This window comes from Carettochelys insculpta, chromosome 3, assembly GCF_033958435.1.
Source record: "Carettochelys insculpta isolate YL-2023 chromosome 3, ASM3395843v1, whole genome shotgun sequence".
NCBI lineage: Eukaryota > Metazoa > Chordata > Testudines > Carettochelyidae > Carettochelys > Carettochelys insculpta.
In genome coordinates, this window is record NC_134139.1 from 1,913,385 (window position 1) to 1,933,454 (window position 20,070).

Consider the following 20,070-nt stretch of genomic DNA (forward strand, 5'->3'; position numbering starts at 1 on the left):
CCCCCGGGCCAGAATCTTCTGTTACACCACACCCGCTCCCAGACACTGCACCCCTCCTACAGCTCTCCCCCGGCCCAGAATCTTCTGTTACACCGCACCCCCTCCCAGACACTGCACCCCTCCTACAGCTCTCCCCTGGCCCAGAATCCTCTGTTACACCACACCCGCTCCCACACACTGCACCCCTCCTACAGCTCTTCCCCAGGCCAGAATCCTCTCTTACCCCACACCCCGCCCAGGGCCTGCACCCCTCATACAGCTCTCCCCCAGGCCAGAATCCTCTGTTACACCACACCCCCTCCCAGGGCCTGCACCCCTCCTACAGCTCTCCCCACAGCCAGAATCCTCTCTTACCCCACACCCTGCCCCCCAGAGCCTGCACCCCTCCTACAGCTCTCCCCGCAGGCCAGAATCCTCTGTTACACCACACCCGCTTCCAGACACTGCACCCCTCCTACAGCTCTCCCCACAGCTAGAATCCTCTGTTACACTGTACCCCCTCCCACACCCTGCACCCCTCATACAGCTCTCCCCCAGGCCAGAATCCTCTGTTACACCACAGCCCCTCCCAGAGCCTACACCCCTCCTACAGCTCTCCCCCAGGCCAGAATCCTCTGTTACACCACACCCGCTTCCAGACACTGCACCCCTCCTACAGCTCTCCCCACAGCTAGAATCCTCTGTTACACTGTACCCCCTCCCACACCCTGCACCCCTCATACAGCTCTCCCCCAGGCCAGAATCCTCTGTTACACTGTACCCCCTCCAAGAGCCTACACCCCTCCTACAGCTCTCCCCCAGGCCAGAATCCTCTGTTACACCACACCCCCTCTCAGACACTGCACCCCTCCTACAGCTCTCCCCACGGCCAGAATCCTCTGTTACACCACACACCACCCCCCAGACCCTGTACCTCTTATACAGCTCTCCCCCAGGCCAGAATCCTCTATTACACCATAGCCCCTCCCAGAGCATACACCCCTCCTACAGCTCTCCCCACGGCCAGAATCCTCTGTTACACCACACCCGCTCCCAGACCCTGCACCTCTCCTACAGCTTTCCCCCTGGCCAGAATCCTCTGTTACACCACAGCTCCCCCCAGACCCTGCACCCCAATACCCTGCCCCAGGTCACTGCTCAAACCCTTTGCACCCTCCTCCCCAGGTCACAACCCCCCTGAGACTGTTCACTCAGTCTTACATCTTTCCCCCAGGCCAGAATCTTCTCTTGCACCCATACTCAATTCCAGTCCCTGCACCTCAGTGCCCCTACTCCAGGTCACAACCTCCTCCTTCACCCCAACTCTCTCTCAGACCCCACACCCTCTCCTGTATCCCAGTTTCCTGCCCACACCTCCATCCCAGACCCTGCACCCCTCCGTAGAAAAGGGCAACCCTTGACCACTCACCAGAAAACTGGCATGTCCTCCACATCAAACCTTATTGCCCACTCCTGCTCTAAACTATACCACTTTGTAATGAGCCCCTGAGGCACAGTCACAGGATCTGGGGCTTGGTGGAACACTGTAAGCCTTGGGTATGTGCATCTGCGGGGGAGGTGGAAGCTGGCATAACCCTTTTACACTTTCTCTAGGATAGCTAAGGAGCTTCCCTACCTTGGGGAATTCCTAGTCACCCGCTCAAGCTGGGTGTACATTTGCTTGTGCTCTCGAGTAGAGCATTGGGCGTGTGCTGTGCACTGGAATCTGACCTTTTTGGCTCCAGAATATCCTGACAAGGTTTGGATTTTTGGGATTCCTTGAATTTCTGTGAACACCTCTAGGTTCCTAGGACCTTTCTCAACTTCATTCTTTATTCCTTTTGCTTTAAAAAGGGGTTGGTTGAAGTGTGTGAGCTGATCAGCAGAAAAAACCGAACTTGCAGCTGAATGCGTTTTATGACAGTGCTCAATTCAGGCTGTTCAGCAGTAAACATAATGAGGCAGTTATAGCACCTATAACTCACTGGAGACAGATAATTTTGCCTTGGCTCGTGGAGCTATGAAAGGACCAGTTAGACAAGTGCATGGTCGCTTTTCTGATACAGTTAGTGACTGACTGTAACACAAGGCTGATATGTTGGGGAAGCCTTGACTGACCTTTGCAAGACACAGTGGCCTTGATTCTGGGCCATGTTCCATCCATGCCAGAACCCAGGCAGTCCTCCTCTTGGACTGTCCCCTGTATTCTCCCAGCTGGGGAGGTTCCTTGAATGGTGTAAAATAGGATAGATATTCCTGTGCAGCTTTGTATGCTGACCAGAAAAGCAGCTCACAGAGGCGCTCTGGGAGGCATCTGTAATCCAAGCAGCCCAGGAGCTGGGTGCTGGTCCAGAATTCACAGGTCTCTCAGCTCCATACCACCCCACCCCATCCCCAGGCTTAACTCTTCTCAGCCCCAAACCACCCCATCCCATCCACAGGTCTAACACCTCTCAATCCCAAACTCACTCCCCATTCCCAGGTTTAACCCTTCTCAGCCCCAGACCGTCCCCTCACCCCCAGTCTAGCCCTGCTCAGCCCCAAACCCATCCCCCATCCCGAGGCTTTTCCTGCCTCAACACCCAGATCCGCCCCCTGCATCCCAAGGATTAACCTGCCTCAGCTGACGAGCTCCTCCACCTACACATGCTGCTGCTGCTGCTCTGTGGCCATCCCCTCCCCTCCATCTCCTTCTCAGCGTGGCTGCATGGCTCCCCCCAGTTTTCCTGCTCACTCCCCCCACCTGCAGTGCAGTGGCTCGCTGCCTGTCTGCGCTGAAATAATGGAACTAAATTGGTTTAATGTAAAACTGTGTTTTGGTTTAGTTCTGCACAGAGAGGAATACCAGGATTAGAGCTGACCAAAAATGGTTGTGACTATACATTTGAACTTCTCAGTGAGTCCCCTTGAGCCATGTTTATAGCCCTTTTGTATTTGCTTTCTGCAAATATGAGAATGATCTCACTTATTGGCTCAAGTGTTTATGGAAGAAGTTTGAAAACAGATGTCCGCATTTGTTTTCATCCCCTCCTGGTCACTTGTGTGGTTTTGAAGTTGGAGTCAAAGCCTAGTTCTAAGTAAATAAAAATATGTACTGAGGGAGATCTGGAAGGTGGAGAAATAAAAACATGTACACATCCTAAGTTTGGGGTCAGATTGTGGGGCCTTTGCTCAATTGTGTAGAGTTGCTCCCTCGAATAGTAGCATTAATTTGAATGGGGCTACTTATTCGAGTAACGACTCACCAACAAAAGTCAGGCGTTCATAATCTGTCCCGGCGGTGAGCATGGTATTTAAGTAAGGGCAGAATCTTAACACAGTGAAGAAGTGTATGGCTAAAGTCGCAGGCCAAGTATTTCACTAGAACAGGTGTTGGTTCATGGAGGAAGAAAATGTGGTCAACAAAAGCTGTGCAAGAACATGTTCAGTCTTTCTTTGAGTGATTTCTCACGTTCCTTCAGTGTAGGTGTGTGGGCTTGCCACGTGCCCCAGCGCTGAAAGATTTTCCCATAGCCGTACCCAGAGGGGAGCTGGCTCAGCCTCTCCCTGGAGTGGTGCCCACATGCCCCGCATATGCCCCCCACCCTCAGTTCCTTCTTGCCACCAGTGATGGTGCTTGAAACCTGCTGGGAATAACATTTGCTGTTGCACTTTGTTTTTCCCTGTAAACAGTTTCTATTGTTAGTCAGTTTACTGTTCTAAGTATTAGTGTAGGTCCTGTAGGGCCTCAGGACGTCGGCTACCACCTTGACCTGGACCTACAGTCCCTCCATCTGACTGCGTGGCTGCTCCATGGCTGATGGTGGAAGGGCATTGGTCCTGCTTGGGAGCTGTAAGCATCGACCAGGCAGACTTACAAAACTAAGGGAACTCAGGTTTAGGTGTGGGCTCAGCAGAGTGGCCTTGCCATGTCAGAGGCACCTGTCAGAGCACACCTGGAGGAGTGCTGAGACCTGACGTCCCTCCAACTGCACTTGGCAGCAATCTCAGCTTTTCATCCACTGATCCAAGGCCAATCCATCTTTTCTTACAACAAGGTGGTGAGATTTCTCCAAAGTCTTGAGTGGCTCCTCAGGTGTGGACAGCTCCCAGTTCCTCAGTGGGACCTTCATCTGGGCTGCATTAGGAGGAGCATTTCCAGCAGATAGAGAAAAGTTATTATTTCCCTCTGTTGGGCAGCCACATCTGGAGTATTGCATCCAGTTCTGGGCCCCTCAGTATAGAGAGGGTGGGAACGCACTGGAGAGGGTTCAGCAGAGGGCGATGAAAATAATTAGGGGTCTGAAGCACTTGACCTATGAGGAGAGGCTGAGAGATTTGGCCTTATTTAGTTTGCAGAAAAGGAGACTGAGGAGCAATTTGATAGTAGCCTTCAACTGCCTGAAGGGAGGCTCTAAAGAGGATGGAGAGAGGCTGTTCTCAGCGGTGACAGATGGCAGAACAAGGAACAATTATCTGAAGTTATAGAGGGGAGGTGTAGGTTGGATATTAGGAAGAACTATTTCACCAGGAGGGTGGTGAAGTACTGGCATGAGTTACTGAGACAGGTGGTGGAATCTACATCCCTAAAGGTTTTTCAGTCCCAGTTTGAGAAAGTCCTGGCTGGGATGACTTAGTGGGAGATGATCCTGCTTTGGGCAGGGGGCTGCACTAGATGGCCTCCTGAGGTCCCTTCCAGCCCTAGAATTCTATGATTCTAATCTGGTCCTCTCCAGGTTTACTAGTCTGTCCTTCAGACCCATGGCCATGTGCTACCTTCCACACCAGTCCTGGAAGGTGGCCTTCTCCGAGGCCATTATATCAGCTAGGAGGATCTCTGAGCTTTGGGCCTTGACTTCAGAGCCCCCATACACAGTCTTCTGTAAAGATGAGGTGCAGCTTTGGCCACACCCGTCTTTTCTGTCTAAGAAGGTCTCTGATTTTCACATGGGTCAGGAGCTCTTCCTCCTGGTCTTTTCCACAAAGCCTCAAGTGGCAGCTGAGGAGCAGTGGCTGCATGATGTGGATGTTCGCAGGGCTCTCGCATTCTACGTTGACACGACAAAGCTGTTCTGCAAATCCCCACGGCTCTTTGTCACATAAGCTGAGCGGATGAAGGGGCTTCCAGTATACACACAGCAGATCTCCAGTTGGATGACTGCCTAGAGTCGAACATGCTGGGAGGTGTTCATGCATCCCTGCTAGTCGGGGCTCACTCCAGCAGAGTGCAGGCCTTGTTGGTGACCTTCCTCACCAATGTTCCCACCCTGGGCATCTGAGAGGGTGCAGCATGGCCTTGGTGCATAGCTTTGCCATGCAGTACTCTCTGATGCAACGAGCCCGAGGGGATCCTGCCTTTGGAAGAGCTGTGTTGTAGTTGGCACGTCAGCGAATTCCTCCCGCCGCGGGACATACCGCTTGCAGCCACCTACGTTGAATGGGCAATAGCACGCAACTGCAGCAGAAACGGCAGTGAGGGACCTGTTTCCCTAGCTGGTGTTCTTCAAGATGTGTTGCTCGTGTCCATTCAACACCCCACCCTCCTGCCCCATTGTTGGAGTTTCTGGCAAGAAGGAACTGGGGGTGGAGGGGGCCGGAGGTGCCCTATATAGCACGGCATGTACGTGCCCCTCCAGGGGCAACCTGAGCTGTTTTCCCTCAGGGTGCATGTGGTGAGAACACCCACATATGGTGAATGAACAAGAGCACAGGGTGACCATATTCCCCTAGGCTAAATATGGGACACCCTGGGGTGGGGGTGTCCTGGCTAGAACAGGACAGATGGTCACCTTGAGTCAGGCAGTGGCTGCCCTGTGGAGCTGCGGCCCTGCTGGGTGGGGAAGTGCTGCTTGGCTGTAAGGGGCAGCTGTGGCTCCTGGCTGCCCATTCTTTGGGGTGCTGGGAACGGGCTGCGGTCTTGTGGGTGACCTCCCTGTGCAGGTGCTGCTCCCAGCTCCCCGGAGCCACAGGGAGACAGGAAAGGAGTGTCAGCCCCCCCCGCAGGTGCTCCTCCTGGCTCCCCCAGCTGCAGGGAGCTGGGAGCTAGTTGCAGCTGCGTTGGTCCTGTTCCTGGCTCCCGCAAGTGGTGGGGAGCTGGGAGCCAGGTGCAGCCGCGCCGGTCTGGTTCTTGCCTCCCGACTTCCAGGAGCGGCAGGGAGCTGGGAGCCAGGCGCAGCAATGCTGGTCAGTTTCCTGGCTCCCAGGAGCCGTAGGGGGCAGGGAGCCAGGCGCAGTTATTAGTCGTTAATTACAGAGCTTTGAGCAGCTCTCTTATGAACCTACTCTTTCAGAGGAACTGAGCTGACTCCTGTCTCCCCCAAGGTCTGGGGAGCCATGTGGCAGCCTGGCTCCCATGAGCTGTGTGGAGCTGGGATCCAGGTGGCAACTGTGCTGGCGTGGCTCCCCCAAGCTGTGGGGAATCAGGAACTGGGAAGGAGCCACGCCTGTGTGCTCTCGGGTCCCAGAGGCCACGCACATATGGGGCAATTGACCCGTTTGTTAAAATATAACAGGATGCCTTCCTGGTGCCCAAAATACAAGGCTGTCTAGCCCAAAATGGGACGGATGGTTACCCCACATGAGCAGCACATTTCAAAGAACACCAGTTACAGGAACAGGTAACTGTCTTTTTTCAAAACAAAGAGAAGTAGTCAGCAATTGTGTGAGCAAGTTGTTCCTGTATCCCTGTGGTAGTGTGTGCCCCTAAGGCCGTGTCTACACTAGCCCCAAACTTCGAAATGGCCATGTAAATGGCCAGTTCGAAGTTTACTAATGAAGCACTGAAATACATATTCAGCGCCTCATTAGCATGCAGGCAGCCGCGGCACTTTGAAATTGACGCGGCTCGCCGCCACGCGGCTCGTCCCGACGGGGCTCCTTTTTGAAAGGACCCCGCCTACTTCGAAGTCCCCTTATTCCCATCTGCTCACAGGAATAAGGGGACTTCGAAGTAGGCGGGGTCCTTTCGAAAAGGAGCCCTGTTGGGACGAGCCACATGGCGGCGAGCCGCGTCAATTTCAAAGTGCCACGGCTGCCCACATGCTAATGAGGCGCTGAATATGTATTTCAGCGCTTCATTAGTAAACTTCGAAATGGCCATTTGTATGGCCATTTCGAAGTTTGGGGCTAGTGTAGACACGGCCTAAGAGAGACCTGCTGACTTGCTGCACTGCCTTTTGAACATAAGCCTGTTTTATGCAAGGGTATGGAAATGTGGGAGCAGAAACACACTTTTGTAATACATCAGATTAAGCTTTTTAGTATCCTCCTGGAAATGGCCCAGATTAGCTAAAAGTATCCCTTAATGTGATATATTCCTTTGTACAACCTGTGCAAAAAGAGAACAGATGTAGGATAATTCTGCAGCACTTTGCTTATAATGACACCTGACAAAGTGGGTCTTTGCCCATGAAACCTTATGCTCAAAAATATCTGTTAGTCTGTAAGGTGCCACAGGACTTCTTGTTGTTTAAGAAAAAGATTTATAACCAGTTTTAAACTTTTACAGGTAAAAGGAAAACGGCAGGAGGGGGCAGTTAGTTGGAAATCAGAGTTCCTCTTCTAACACAAAGATTTAACAGGTTGCTTTTCCTTTTATTAGATTTGTGCATGGGTCTCAAACCAAAAATATAACATGTAGCTTCTCAGGCAAGTACTGGTAGCCTAGTTTAGCCCCAGAATGGGGAAGTTGGGCTGTGTATTGCATTACCATCCATGTCTTATTTTAAAGCGGAGGAATTGGCTGGGTGGCAAATTTCCGACAGTTCAAATGCTGCATGGAAAGATGGGCTAAGCATGTGAGATGCTGTGCTAGTTTGGGTTCAGAAGTTCAGGTCCCAAGAAAGGTGGCTTGCATAGCTTATGCCTAACATGGACTCAAACTAGTAATTAATGTTGTATCATTCCAAACTGCAGCAGTGTGACTACGTGTGGGATCAGATTTGTTAGGAAAACAATTCAAATACATTTATTTGGCAAAATACCACATCCAGAAAGAATATTTGTGGGCTCTTATGTAAAAATAACCAGCCTCTTTCCTTCAGAGAGCTGTAGATGATCTTGCAGTAGTTAAAGATAACACCAGACCAGAGTTACTGGAAAAAATGTTTCAGTAAGATAGGAGACCATCCATAGGCCCCTGGAAGCACGGCCATATGCTGATAACAGCTGACACTTACAGGAACCCTTAGCACTGGGGGCTCTCTCAACTGTTTTTTCCAGATGTAGGGCTGTGGGTTTGTTGCTCCTTTGGGAGGGGAAAGAATGGAAAAACATGATTCAGGAACAGAGAGGGAGCCATGCTAGTCTATATACTATCAAAACAAAAAAGCAGTAAAACAGCACTTTAAAGACTAACAAAATAATTTGTTAGGTGGTAAGCTTTTGTGGGACAGACCCACTTCTTCAGACCATAGCCGGACCAGAACAGACTCAATATTTAAGGCACAGAGAACCAAAAACAGTAATCAAGGTTGACAAATCAGAAAAAAAATTATCAAGGTGAGCAAATCAGAGAGTAGAGGGGCAGAATGGGAGGGAGTCAAGAATTAGATTAAGCCAAGTATGCAAAAAAGCTTCTATAATGACCCAGAAAATTCACATCCCCGTTCAAACCACGTGTTAATGTGTCGAATTTGAATATAAAAGAGAGTTCAGCAGCCTCTCTTTCAAGACTGTTGTAAAAATTCCTCTTCAGTAAGATGCAGACTTTCAGGCCATTAATACCTAATGGCCTACTCCATTAAAGTGGTGGCTGACCGGTGTGTGGATCAGGAGTGTTTTTATGTCTGTTTTACACCCATTAATTCTTTGTCTGAGAGAGTCTGAAGTCTGTCCATTATACAAAGCATCTGGGCATTGTTGGCACATGATAGCATATATGATGTTAGTTGAGGAACATGAGATTGTGCCTGTGATTCTGTGAATAACCTGGTTAGGTCCAGTGATGGTATCTCCAGAATAGATACGTGGACAAAGCTGGCAGCAGGTTTTGTTGCAAGGAAAAGTTCCAGGACTGGTGTTCTTGTGGTATAGACTGTGGTTGTGGGTGAGAATCCTCATAAGGTCGGGAGGTTGTCTGTAGGAGAGAACAGGCTTGTCACCTAGGGCCTTCTGGAGTGTGGCATCCTGATTAAGGATAGGTTGTAGGTTTTTAATAATGATTCAGGAAGTGTTTAATAGAGCCATCAGAGAAGAGAAGAGAAGTTTGCATTCATTGAGTTATGACTTTAGCTGGGGCGTTGGCTCAGGTACATCTACACTACAGGAAAAATTTGAATTTATTAAAATTGATTTTATAAAGCTGTTCTTTCTAACTTCGATTTTGAGTATCCTCACTTCCCACAGGCTCCCAACGAATTTGACACATTGCTTCCACACTGAAGTCATCAAAAATCGACTGTTGCAGCAGTGCATTGTGGGAACCTATCCCACAGTTCCCTCAGCCCCGCATTCTGAGGCAGGAGCAGCAGCCCTGGTCAATTTCCCAGCTCCCGCTAGGAGAGTGTGAACCCTCCATTTAATGGACTGATAGGGCTGTCCATTCTTTCCCACAGTCCCCTAAATGTAAGGGTTTACTCCCCCTCTGCACAGCTCTCCCAGCCCCAGCCCCAGCCCCACCCCAACGCCCCCCCCTCAAAAACAACCTCCTGAAAACAACTCTCCCCCAAAACACTCCCCACCTTCCGCCCCCCAAAAAAACTCTCTCCAAAAGAACCAAACCCCTGCCACTCACGGGCTGCAGTAGAAAAACTGCTGGAGCCCCCTGGCTGGGGGCGCCTGGTCACTGGTGTCCAAGGGTGCCTGCAGTATGGGTGCCTGCCCATGGGCGTCTGGCCCCACATGCGGCTCGAGTTGCCTGGCTGTGGCGTGCCCGACCCTGTGCATGGGTCGCGGAGCCCATCTCAGCCCAGGCCACCCTGCCAGGGGGAACACTGGGCATGGGGGGGCAGCTGGGAAGGCAGGGCTCACGAGACAAGGGCTGTGGGGGGCAGAGGGGTATGAACACAGGGGAGCAGGGTGTGAACAGGTGCCTGGCCCTGCGTGTGGCTCAAGCAGCTGGCCTCAGATAATGACTAACTGGCTGAATTCAAGTTTTCTCTGCTTTTGCCTGTGAATGTTGCTGTGATTACTGGGGCTTGCCCAGAATTTGTCCAGCATTCAGAAGAGAAGGAAAGCAGCGATCAGCAGCCCTGCTCCCTTCTGGCATGGTGCTTCCACACAGAAGCCTGCCCAAAGCCCTTTGAAATCAGTGGAAAGACTTCATAGCCCATTGATTTCAGTGGTAGACCGGGCCCATGGCCATGGAGCCAGCTGTGAGAGCTGCTGCTTCTTGGCAGGTGGATTGTGCACTTTATCTCTCTCCTGCTCATATTGCTAACAGTAACAGAGAGGAAGCCGTGCTAGTCTATACACTATCAAAACAAAAAGCAGTCCAGTAGCACTTTAAAGACTAGCAAAATGGTTTATTAGGTGAGCTTTCGTGGGACAGACCCACTTCTTCAGACCATAGCCAGACCAGAACAGACTCAATATTTAAGACCCAGAGAACCAAAAACAGTAAGCAAGGAGGACAAATCAGAAAAAGATAATCAAGGTGAGCACATCAGAGAGTGGAGGGGTGGGGGGGAAGGTCAAGAATTAGACTGAGCCCCCCACCCCTCCACTCTCTGATTTGCTCACCTTGATTATCTTTTTCTGATTTGTCCTCCTTGCTTACTGTTTTTGGTTCTCTGGGTCTTAAATATTGAGTCTGTTCTGGTCTGGCTATGGTCTGAAGAAGTGGGTCTGTCCCACGAAAGCTCACCTAATAAACCATTTTGCTAGTCTTTAAAGTGCTACTTGACTGCTTTTTGTTTTGATATTGCTAACAGTGTGTCAGAGTCAGCAAAGGGGCAGGCTGCTGCATGTTGTTTGCCTCACTCCGCCGTTACAGATTCGACACCTGCGTGGTCAACAGATTTTATTTTTTAATTGATTTGTTCCTCAGTTCCTTTGCCTTGGCCTGAGACTAAACTGTGACTCTGGTTTAGAAGGTGCCTGAGCCTTGAGCCGGGGGCGGGTTGAGGTAACAAGTTGCTTACTTCTTCTCCCAGATCATTACTGCAGATGTTATATAAGACTAAAGCAAGCCCTGGTCCCTGAGGAGAGCAGCTGGAGATTCCCTTCCCCAAATCGATGCATAACCCTTTGTTTGTGGCCAGAGAGCTAGTGAGAATTTATTTTTCAAGCAACATTTTGTGAGCCCAACCAATTCTTCAAACTTCCTGTTTCTGTTTGTGGTTTTTGTTGTTGTTGGCTTTTTTGCCAAATATAAATTTTTGAAAAGAGAGTTCAGAGTCTCATCCCTTTTGGGGGAGATTGTTAATTCTATCCCCACCTTCATTTACTAATGGGCCTGCTGTCTCCGAAGTCTTTTATACAGCAGCAAAGCCCTTTGTAGCTCCCCTAGCCCTTTTTGCTAGCTGTTCAGTTTGTCTTGGCTGCCTTATCTTTGCTCTGCAGGATGTAACCGACTCTGTGAATTTGGTTGCCTTCCCCTTTCTCATTTCCGGCACCGGTTTATTAGTTTTTAACTAGAGAGCTTTGAGCAGCCCTCTGATGGAGCCTCATTGTCCAGCATTAACTTTTGGAATCTCGTCTTTCAGAAGAACTGCAGTCTGTTATGCCATAAATTGGTTTCCCCTGCTTTCTCTTAGACTGGTGTTTATGATTTTAATGCTTTTGTCTTTTTATACCATGCTCGCTAAATGTCTGACTTCCCCAACAATCTAGCAGCACCCTTTCTTCAGAAACCCATTCTTTGATGTGAGGAATTCAAGGAGTTTGTGATCACTGGTTCCAAGGTTCCTTTTTGTTCTGTCATTTCCTTCCTAGATTCAAATGACTTTTCCTTCCTTCGTTTTGCATGAGAGCAAGCTGGAGAGCCAACAAAGAGTCAAACTCACCTACAAATACACTCTCTTACAGATGAGAATATCTTGCGAGTTGTCCAAGATTGTTCATTCTCTTCTGGTTCTGGTGGTTTATAGTAGATCCTACGGTGTCACCATCACACTCTGCATTATCATTTAACTCCTTTGCAATATGAAAATATTTGATGTAAAACTCCACCCCCCCCCATTCTTTCTTCCTGTATAAATAGTGTACTCATCTGTATGGACATTTCACTTATGAGAAGCATCTCAGCAGGGTTCTGTTATGTCCACTTGCAAATAACCACCTTCATACCTTAGCTTAGCTTTGGGTGGTTCTCTTTTGGTTCTTGGGGGCTCCTTTAGTGTGCAGATAGGGGAAAAGGCAGCTCTGTGGTCAGTGCCTCTCTCTCACATAGCTGGCACTCTGTTCTGCACAGACTGAGGGAGCAGGTTGACATCACCTCAAGAAGATGGAGATGGACATAGGAAACGGATGTGTTCAGAGCCTCTGGATTAAGCTAAAAGGGGTGAAAAAACAAGGGTGATGTCCTGCTAGGAGTCTACTGCAGGCCACCTACCCGGTGGAAGAGGTGGGTGAGGCTTTTTTTAAACAGCTAACAAAATCAGCCAGGGGCCAGGATTTGGTGGTAATGGGCAAGTTCAACTATCCAGATATAAAAAAAAGTTCCTAACTGTCATAACTGTCAGGGTGGTCAAACACTGGAATAATTGCCTAGGTAGGTTGTGGAGTCTCCATCTCTGGAGATATTTAAGAGCAGGTTAGATAAATGTCTATCAGGGATGGTCTAGACAGTACTTGGTCCTGCCATGAGGGCAGAGGGCTGGACTTGATGACCTCTCAAGGTTCCTTCTAGTCCTAGCGTTCTGTGATTCTGTGATATGTTGGGAAACTAACACAGTGACACACAGACTATCCAATAAGTTCTTGCACTGCATTGGAGACAGCTTTTTATTTCAGAAGGTTGAAAAACCTACCAGAGGGGAAGCTGTCCTAAATTTGATTTTAACAAATAGGGAGGAACTGATTGAGAATCTGAAAGTGGAAGGCAGCTTGGGTGAAAGTGATCGTGAAATCATAGAGTTCACAATTTTAAGGAAGGGTGGAAGGGAGAACAGCAAAATAGAGACAGTGGATTTCAGGAGGGTGGATTTTGGTAAACTCAGAGAGCTGGTAGGTAGGGTCACATGGGAAGCGAGACTGAGGGGGAAAAACAATGGAGGAGAGTTGGCAGTTTTTCAAAGGGACATTATTAAGGGCCCAAAAGCAAGCTATTCCTCTGCGTAAGAAAGATAGAAAATATGGCAAAAGACCACCTTGGCTTAACCAAGAGATATGGCGTGATCTCAAAATAAAAAAGGAACCGTATGAAAAATGGAAACTGGGACAAATTACAAAGAATGAACACAGGCAAATAACACAGGAATGCCAGGGCAAGATTAGAAGGGCTAAGGCACAAAATGAGCTCAAACTAACTACAGGCATCAACGGAAACAGGAAGGCTTTTTATAAATACATTAAAAGCAAGAGGAAGACCAGGGACAGGGTAGGCCCGTTGCTCAGTGTGGAGGGAGAAACAGTAACGGGAAACTTGGAAATGGCAGAGATGCTTAATGACTTCTTTGTTTTGGTCTTCACTGAGAAGTCTGAGGAAAGAATGCCCAACATAGTGAATGCTAGTGGGAAAGGGGTATGGTTAGAAGATAAAATAAAAAAGAACAAGTTAAAAATCACTTAGAAAAGTTAGATGTCTGCAAGTCACCAGGGCCTGATGAAATGCATCCTAGAATACTCAAGGAGCTGATGGAGGAGGTGTCTGAGCCATTAGCTATCATCTTTGGGAAATCATGGGAGGTAGGAGAGATTCCCGAAGACTGGAAAAAGGCAAATGTAGTGTCCATCTATAAAAAGGGGAATAAGAACAATGCAGGAAACTACAGACGGGTCAGTTTAACTTCTGTGCCAGGAAAGATAATAGAACAAGTAATTAAGGAAATCATCTGCAAACACTTGGAAGGTGATAAGCTGATAGGAACAGCCAGCATGGATTTGCAAAGAACAAATCATGTCAAACCAATCTGATAGGTTTCTTTGATATGATAACGAGCCTTGTGGATAAGGGAGAAGTGGTGAATGTGGTATACCTAGAATTTAGTAGGGCATTTGATAACGGTCTTGCATGATATTCTCATAAAAAAACTAGGCAAATACAGCTTAGATGGGGATAATATAAGGTGGGTGCAAAACAGGCTGGATAACCATACTCAGAGAATAGTTATTAACATTTCTCAATCCTGATGGAAAAGTGTAACAAGTGGGGCTCCGCAGGGGTCTGTATTGGGACTGGTTCTATTCAATATCTTCATCAACAATTTAGATATTGGCATAGAAAGTACGATTATTAAGTTTGCATATGATACCAAGCTAGGAGGGGTTGCAACTGCTTTGGAGGATAGGGTCAGAATTCAAAATGATCTGGACAAATGGGAGAAATGGTCTGAAGTAAACAGGATGAAGTTTTATAAAGACAAATGCAAAGTGCTCCACTTAGGAAGGAACAATCAGTTTCACACATACAGAATGGGAAGCGACTGTCTAGGAAGGAGTATGGCAGAAACAGATCTAGGGGTTATAGTGGATCACAAGTGAAATGAGTCAACAGTGTGATGCTGTTGCAAAAAAAAGCAAACATGATTCTGGGATGCATTAACACGTGTGTTGTGAACAAGATGCAAGAAGTCATTCTCCCGCTCTACTCTGCGCTGCTTAGGCCTCAGCTGGAGTATTGTGTCCAGTTCTGGGTGCTGCATTTCAAGAAAGATGGGGAGAAATTGGCAAGGGTCCAGAAAAGAGCAACAAGAATGATCAAGAGTCTAGAGAACATGACCTACAAAGAAAGGGTGAAAGAATTGGGCTTGTTTAGTTTGGAAAAAAGAAGATTGAGGGGGGACATGATAGCAGTTTTCAGGTATCTAAAAGGGTGTCATAAGGAGGATGGAGAAAACTTGTTCTTCTTGGCCTCTGAGGATAGAACAAGAAGCAATAGGCTTAAACTGCAGCAAGGGAGGTTCAGGTTGGACATTAGGAAAAAGTTCCTAACTGTCAGGGTGGTCAAACACCGGAATGAATTGCCTGGGGAGGATGTGGAATCTCCATCTCTAGAGATATTTAAGAGCAGGTTAGATAAGTGTCTGTCAGGGATAGTCTAGACAGTACTTGATCCTGCCATGAGGGCAGGGGGTTGGACACGATGACCTCTCCGGGTCCCTTCCAGTCCTAGTGTTCTATGATTCTAAGACCGAGAGTACCTAGGAAATAACCACTTAATTACCCAACCATCTTCCTGTACAGCCCAGCTAATCAGCAAAATCAGCTTCTGTTTGTGAGGCTTCATTTTATGTTTGATTTATTTTCTTGGTTCTCAGAAAGATCCGAACCATATGAGGAGGACTGATGGTGTGACATGTTTGAGTGTTAAAGTAAGAGTAATTTGCGCCATGATGCCTAATGATTGTGTTTATTTAAAATTACATTGAAATGAGGACTCTGAAGCCAACTGATTTGAATAAACAGCCCAGTGGTTGCATATGGTGTCCACATGGGTATGCCTACTTAGCTCTTGCTTCTGTGGGGCCTTTCTGCATAGAGTGCCCTAAAGCGACCTATAGAGAGGATTATTTAACCAGTTATGTGACAGTTTAGAGCGAGAGGCAAAAAAAGAATATTGGCGCTCATTGCACATGAAGCAGATCAGGCTTAATAAGAACACAGCAAGGTGAAACAAAAAAAAAGTTGGACATTTATATGGATGACAAGAATATTCCATGTTAGAAAACTCTTGACACTCATGTTGGGAGTTACTGACCCCTGCTCTAAACTTCACACACTGGGTTCTTGGTTTTGGTCTGGCTTGAGGGCAGGGGACTGGACCTGATGGTCTCTCAAGGTCCTTTCCAGTTCTAGTATTTTATAATTCCATAAATAAGAGTGTTACTTTTAATCAAAGAGGCAGTTCAACTCTCACATCCAGATGGATCTGCTTGTTTCATGCACCTCAGCATGGGAGGGGAGGAGTAATCTTCAAGGTGGGGAGAGGGGTATAAGAGTGGAGAATACACACAATACAAATGACCTCTCTCCTCCTTCGTCTCTGCTCATGACATCAATGGCTCTCAAAGAACTGAACTAAGGGGGAGAGGTCCCAGGCTCAAAGCATGTGAAATTTATTGCCGCATATGGTGATACAAAACCTTTGCTTTAAATTCGTATCGCTTGTTAAGTTAAGCATTAGCTGCATTTTACTCTTTTATTTTCTTTTGTAGCCAATCCTGACTGGCATGCACCTTCACTTGTAATCACTTAGTCTGTCTTTATGTAGTTAATTAACTGATCTTATTGTAGCATCTTATGCAGCATGTTTGGACTAGTGTGGGAAACTGCACTGGGGAGACCAGGGTAGTGGACTTAGCATTTTTCTGTGATGAGAAGGTGGGCTTTCAAAGAGCTCATGTTGTCCTGCCCTGCACATGGCTGAACATGATGCCCATTTCTTGGGAGACAAAGTGGGGGTGGGGAGAGGCAAGATGGGGATTAAGAATTTGCAGGTGTCTCCCTGTATGTAATTCAGGAAAAATTGACCGGAGTGGTCATGTGTAGCTGGGAGTGTATAGCATTTTTGTGCTGCTAGGTGTGTGAGCAGGCTAGGAGTGATCACTTTAATAGCAAAGTAATGTGAAAAGCAGCCAAGGCTAGAGGATGAAGGGGACACAGCTGTTAGCAGTCCAGATTGCACCCTGGCCAGCTTCTGTTTGCTCGTTCTAGCTACTGGAGCTCAGGAGCAGGATCTGCCTGCTGCGGGGTTCTTAGGTCTTCCTTCGAAACACGTAGTTCTGGTGACTGTCAGAGACTGAATACATCACCAGACAGCCCCTGGGTCCTGTCCTAAATTACTGTGTTCTGTGGATTTAGAATAGTCTCTTCAGTTAAAACAAAAGGAGGGGGATGTGGGAGTACAGGACACAATTCCCCATTTTGGATTTGAGGCTAATTTTTCCTGTTTCTTGGACAAAACCGTCGTCGGATTTTTTAATGGCAACCAGTCATTATCCTGTCTCCTTGTTTTCCTCTGTGTGCCTGCATCCCATCCCCCACTTTCCATTGCTGATGGAGGAGCTATGTTAAAGTATTCCGGGACCAAGCTATTTGCAGCTTTGTAGGATTCCTGCTGTGATGAACCTGTTAGCTGTAGATACCCAGCGTGGTGCTGGAAGTGTGTCAGCAGGAATACTGTGCGTGGCTGAGGCTCGGTCTGTACTTGACAAGGTTTTATGGGCATGTGTGAGCCGGGGGTGTGCAGAACTGACCAGTGCTAAGATAGCCCCCAGCTAGGGCAGACGCAGGTAGGTCCTGTGGAAAGGAGGGGTTCCTGCATGGGCAAAGCATCCCTATCTCCCAGAGCAGGCTGCATCTGCCCACGTGGGCTGTGCTGGTGCCCTTTCCATAGCATAAGCACACCCTTAGTCGGGTTGTGTTGTTTGTTCACGTTAATTCCCAATGCGATGTGGTCTGGGCAGACCACAGTGAGCTGGCCTTTGCTGGCAATTGGAAGAGTGGCAGTGGAGTGAATCTTTCCTTTAAATGGCTGGAGGTGAAATATCTTGACCTTCTGTCAAAAAATGCTGCAGCCGTCCTGGGCCCTAATGCTGTGCTGCAGAGAGGGGGGCGGTGTGAGTCACTACGAGATATGTCGCTGTCTGAGTCAGCACTATCCCAATATACCAGGGTAGAGCCAGGGGAGAGCAGGTATTTTATACCCGCAGACACTCGGATCCAATGAATTTGAGAAGCAGGGGAGAGCTTTCCTCACTGTGATCTCCCTGCCAGGCCCCGGGGCTGTCATTTCCTGAGCTGTGGTGGCATTTGCAGCTTGCAGCTCTGCTGCCTTCAGGGGGCCCAGTCTCCAGTTTATCCAAACCAGCAAGCAGTCCTGTGGCACCGTAGGCTAATCAGTGTGTTAGCTTTTGTGGGTAAAACCCACTTCATCAGATGGGTTGGAGTGGGAGTTCCAGAACTGGGGTAGATGCAGCAGAAAGAAGAGGTGGGAGGGGAGAAGTAGGTTACCTGTTTATCACTGTGCTGCCTTGTACAGACAGAGGTGTTTCATCTTTTGTTTTTTTGTAGTTAAGTCTCTGCTCCCCGAGGCAATTTCGATGAGCACACACATTCTGTTGCTGCTTAATGCAGTTTGGATGCTGAGGACCATATACTTGATTTGTACATGCAGCTCCCATTGACTTTCACCAGGACAGATGCACACCTGGGTTAATGGTTTTTCTGATGAAACCTCCAGTACCTCTCACTAAATGGCTGCTGTGTACTCTCTAGCACAGTGGTGGGCAACCTAGGCTAGTAACAGGGCCGCACAAGTGTCCCTGCTTCATCCCAGTGGGCCACAAGATTGTCAGAACCAAGAGAGTCTCCTGGGATAGGGCAGTTTTGTTAAGTGCCCTTGTGTGCCTAGGATGTGCAGGGTGTGCCAGCTGAATCATAGTTGCACTCGACTGGATGCAAAGGGAACCCACGGCTCTCATGCTCAGTGTTATGTGCAATCAGCATGCACCTCGTGCCATGTGCCATTGATTTATGTGTGCATCACCTTGGTATTACCAGTAGGAAAACACTATGTGGATTGAAACCAGTGGACTCCAGCAACCCTGCGCATGGGCAGTGCCAAGCCAAATGCCTTGTGGGCCATGAATAGAACCTTGATGGGCCACATGTAGCCCTGGGGCCCCAGGTTGCCCACCACTGCTCTAGAGAGATGGAGACAGAGCAGGAAAGCTTGTGCTGGGATATTCCTCTTCTAAACACGTGGCCAAGCGTTCTGCCTTTGCAGAAAATGGAAGGTGTTTCGGAGAGCCGCAGACGCTAGTGGGGACTAAATGTAGTTGCTTGGCAATCTGTTGGCTTTTTAAAATCGTTCTTTTGCCCAAATGGTGAATTGGATTGAGAAAGGAGTCGGCAGCTTGGAACAATGAATTGGCATAAACCCAAATGCCTGTAAAACATGTTAGCTTGATTAAACCTCCAGTAGCCTGATGTGCAGTAGGTCAGACTAGGTGATCATGAGGGTCCCTTCTGGCCTTAAATTCTGCAAGTCTAAATGTGTTTCCCTGTCATGAAAGAGAATCTGTGTCCATATGAACCCTGTGACCCCCAGACAAATCCATTCTTGCCTCCACATATCGGTGAACAGCTTCCTTGTCACTATTTTGGGACGTCTCCTCAGCTTCTCTTCTGAGTGCTGCGTGACTTACCTGCGTGTGTGGATTTTGATTAGGAGTTGAGAAAGCTGTGAGACTGCAGCGTTTACATCAGATAGAAAGAGCTACAGGTCTGGGCACAGACTGAGAACTGTGGTACTTCAGCCTGTGCTGTCTCACAAGCTCCCCAGTGGCCTCATGCAGGGTACAGCTGCAGTGCAAATAAATGCTGTGGCACCGGTAGGCATAGCTCTCCTAGTGCTAATCCAGCCAGCCCAGGTAGTAGCAGTAAAGACAGGCTGACGCAGGCTTTTGTATAGGCTTGCGGCCCAAGTACAAGCCAGCCGGGGATCCTGGGCGCCTACTTTGTGGGGTTGCTGGTCTCTGTGCTGCCGCCTTTCTAACTATTATCACCTGGGCTAGATAGATTTAAAATGAAATAATTAGTTTGGGTATGCCTACTCCTGATACAGTCACAAATGTGTGGAATAGCCACCCCCAGAGAAGTCGGAAAGTACAGGGGAGAAGATGGAACCTTCTGGGACCATACAGATAAGAGCTTGGAAGTGGGTGAGCAGCTGCCCACGAGGACCCTCTGTGCTCAGGTTCAGACGTGTTCTGTGTAGACATAAATTGTTCATTAGGAATAAATGAATGTGAAGCAGCTTGCAGGTGAAAATGACAAGAGAATCTCTTTGTGTGCTGCAGGGAACTTCTGGACACGACCTGCCGTCTTGCCAACACACTGAAGAAATACGGAGTACAGAAAGGGGACAGGGTTGCAATCTATATGCCTGTGACTCCTCTGGCTGTGGCTGCCATGCTGGCTTGTGCCAGAATTGGCGCTGTTCATACAGTTGTCTTTGCTGGATTCAGTGCAGAGTCTTTAGCTGGAAGGATCATTGATTGTAAGTAG

At 48.4% G+C, this 20,070-nt stretch overlaps 1 protein-coding gene across 3 annotated transcripts in view; it reads left to right on the forward strand.

The window, feature by feature from the left end:
• LOC142010780 (adipocyte plasma membrane-associated protein) overlaps positions 1 to 20,070 on the forward strand; it is a 122,311-nt gene that overhangs the window by 22,272 nt on the left and 79,969 nt on the right. For all 3 annotated transcript variants that reach the window (XM_074989211.1, XM_074989209.1, XM_074989210.1), the window contains exon 3: positions 19,863 to 20,062. In XM_074989211.1, coding sequence (XP_074845312.1) covers positions 19,863 to 20,062 — 200 coding nt within the window. The remainder of the gene's footprint in view (positions 1 to 19,862; positions 20,063 to 20,070) is intronic.